Raw genomic sequence first — 3,454 nt, forward strand, 5'->3', positions numbered from 1 at the left:
ATATATATATATATATATATATATATATATATATATATATATATTTATATATATATATATATATAATTTTTCAAGGACGGTCAAATACACTTTTTACATCGGAAATAATGTTTAAAATAATAGTAATAATGAAAACAGGAATGTAATTTTTCAAAAAATTTATTTAAAAAAAAATATTTATTTCGATGTTATCCATAAGTATGTTTTATAACTATGTTTTTTGGTACACCTGCAAATTCTTGTCCACGCTTGACGTACATGGTACGCTTTAATCGAGCGAAAATGTATAACGAATAATAAATGAATAAAAACAATATGAAAAAAATAAAAAAAAACATAATAAACAGCAGTAACAGATATTATTGCAATGACTATAAGGAGTTTGAACTTAATAGGGAATTTAGTCATAATCGATCTCAAAATAGTCACTTTATTACATTTAATATCTGTAGAGTTACGAATTTGTTGCTTCTGTACTTTACTGCCATCGATTTCTCATTAACGATTGTGGTAATCTGTGGTATTCGGTAATTTATCTGTGCACCGTAGTGAATGTGACGTTTTTCATGAAGATAGATTTTAACTTTCCTTACGTTTTTGGTTGACTAAACACGAGGTAGCACATTCGTTGTGTTTAATAAAGAATTAAACAGTGTATCATCTCAATCCATAACATGTTTATGGATTTAACCAATGATCAAGATCAGAACGATAGTGGTATGGAATCATTGACAGCGAGTAAAGATGATACTCCTGAACGAAGACCTGAAGATACGTTTATTACGCCCGTGGTATGAACTGAAGCCCAAAATCACCCAATTTTATTAACAGTTTAAGTAACTATTCAACTTTATTTTATCCAAAGAATTTTCTTTACAGCTTGGAACTTCACCCACTGCAGTGACTCCTGTAGCGCCTGGACCTCTTAAGGAATATGACGATGTAAATATTCTTATTGATATTTTGACTTCATTTTGCAATCTAAAACCTATATATGTTACTAAAAATAGTTATAAACTTTTTTAAATTTTTTCTAGGAACCAGATGAAAGCCTTTCAGAGAGATTATGGGGGTTAACTGAAATGTTCCCCGATTCTGTGCGCAAGGGCACCTACACTCTTACTACTAAAACTTGGTAAATGTCATCAATTGATTTAAATAGATTTTAAATATGCTGTTGCTGTTATTTAAAATGCTCATTGACTCAAGAGTTCATCAATGTGCAGTTCAAATAACAGCAACTAAAGTACAATTAATTTTTAATTACAGCAAAGTTCCACTTTCAGGATTTTTTTTAATTTCTTGTATTAAAGCCTCACAAGATCTCAGTTAAAGATGATCAACCATATAAACATTGGATTTTTTTTGTATTTGGAGATTCATTGGACATAGTGTTTATAAAGTTTATTTTGCATTTTTCTGCACAGGTCTGGAGTTAAATCTCTTTATGGACTGTCACGCACTGTAGTGTGGATATTAGCCAGTTCATCTGTCATTCTTTTTGCGCCAGTCATTTTTGAAGTAGAAAGGGCACAAGTTGAAGAAATGCAAAAGTCACAACAAAAACAGGTAACTAGATAATGGAATTCTGTAGTCAATGGAGTAGAAAATCAAATTCTGTCATGTATTAAATAAAATTGGATGACTTTTACTAGAAGTCAGGAATTTCGGTAATCCCTTATAAATCACACAGCACTAGAAAATATTGCATGATGTGAAAATAAGAAGGCAAGGACCTGCTTGTGCAAGAGAAACTAAAAATTACACCTGCTTGTGCTCAAGTAGGAGTGTCAAACACATTTCCATTTGTCAATTGATTTATTACATAAATTAAATGAATCTCCAAAAATTTCATACCCAGAAAAATAACTAGGTAAATTTCTTCATTACTAAGGGTTGTCTCTGTCTTATAACACCTTGGCAAAATCTATGACATATCATCCTACCCTCTACTTTCCTCAAAACAGTAGTTATATTAGGTCCAGTTATAGAACTGTAACAAACCCTCTTGCATATAGGAGATTGTTCACACAGTCTTTTATTAGCTACTTTTTTTACACCTCATAGTTTTTCAAAGGTTTCAAATCTGTGAAAGATGTAGCAAAAAGGTAGGCAAAATATGCATCCTTATATCTGATCTGTAATGATATCATAGTGTATTTTTCATTGATCATTGAATATAGTAATCAAAATAATTTTATTAATTTCAGGTCTTACTGGGAACTAACACTGCATTGTCAGGTCCCATGCCAAACATGCCACCGATGCCGCGATAAACCAAAATTTAACATTCAAGAATTCATTAATTAGTGATCACTTTGACACAAAACAAATGTGAGAGAATTCTTGAAATGTCTTTATGCTTTAATGTTAGTTTATTAGTTTAAATAAATAGGTAACAAAAATATATCCCTGATGTCATTGTTCACAGTTTTCTTTTATTGATGCATTTATTGCAATCAGATGTTTTATTTCAAGTTTCTACCTTCACTTGATTTAATTAAAAACAATAGCAAATTTAAACATGTCATTACATGATTGATATAGTGTTAATACCATTTCATGCACATTTGTTTTTATTATTTTATGGGTCGTGTATTTTAACAAAATGTTTTAATAAAGGTTGTTGTAGTTCTTACAGCTTTTGGAAATATTTATTTATAATAAATATATGTATACCTTGTTATTCTGTCATTAAGAATATATCTGTATCTTAGAAATGGAAAAATTTAAAAGCAAACAATATATAAATCTTTTTTTACTGTACAGTAGGCTTCTATTTTACCATCATTTAATTCTTCAATCACTCTTCAACTCTTCTTAAACTACAAGTCCTTTTACTTACATGTAATCTCACATTTATTGCTGTAACATAATTATTATGAAACTTACCATCACATAGATAAATATAAAATTGGTTTAAAATAAAATAGATTCATAGATACAAAAAATTTTTAGACTTTCACTTGTGCCATATTTGTTTTAATAATGTGTAATTTTTAAAGATTGTAACTATATCAAACATTCACACATTACTTAAATGACTCACACAAAAAATGTTGCTTGTCTGCTAGCATTTACAGTTTCTCCAGGCTGTGGTAAAAAGTTTTAGTGCTGTTTTTTGAATTCTGAGTTTGTGGAATCTGTCAAAGGCTGTTCTCATGCTGTTACTTCATTTATTTCACTAGATCAGATTAGCTCTCAGGTCAGTTCGCTCCATGAAGTAACTGGGTACAAATATAGGTACAATGCTTGGCTTGGACTCTACTCAGTATGCATCGCACATTTTGATTTGGGGGTACCAGGGAGCATCGAACATTGGCTTGCTTGGTAGCTAATATCCAATAATAAACAATGTTTGTAGCATCAACGAGTAATAGGTAGTTTTATACAAATACGTATTTCAGTTATTATTAACTGATGAAGTTTATAATACGTACAATCGCCCAGTAGT

General features: G+C 30.1%; 1 protein-coding gene across 1 annotated transcript; it reads left to right on the plus strand.

Annotated features, from left to right (window-relative positions):
- Positions 1-528: 528 nt before the first annotated feature.
- Positions 529-2,435, plus strand: mge (translocase of outer mitochondrial membrane 22 homolog mge). The gene is made up of 5 exons (XM_068777156.1): positions 529-791; positions 880-942; positions 1,038-1,135; positions 1,428-1,569; positions 2,211-2,435. The coding sequence occupies exons 1-5, from the start codon at positions 675-677 to the stop codon at positions 2,274-2,276; spliced, it is 486 nt and encodes a 161-aa protein (XP_068633257.1). The 5' UTR covers positions 529-674; the 3' UTR covers positions 2,277-2,435.
- The last annotated feature ends 1,019 nt before the right edge of the window (positions 2,436-3,454 follow it).

Source organism: Battus philenor, unplaced genomic scaffold (genome assembly GCF_028537555.1).
Source record: "Battus philenor isolate CCGP_79_NKW_IND1 unplaced genomic scaffold, ilBatPhil1.0.hap1 SCAF_13, whole genome shotgun sequence".
Lineage (NCBI taxonomy): Eukaryota > Metazoa > Arthropoda > Insecta > Lepidoptera > Papilionidae > Battus > Battus philenor.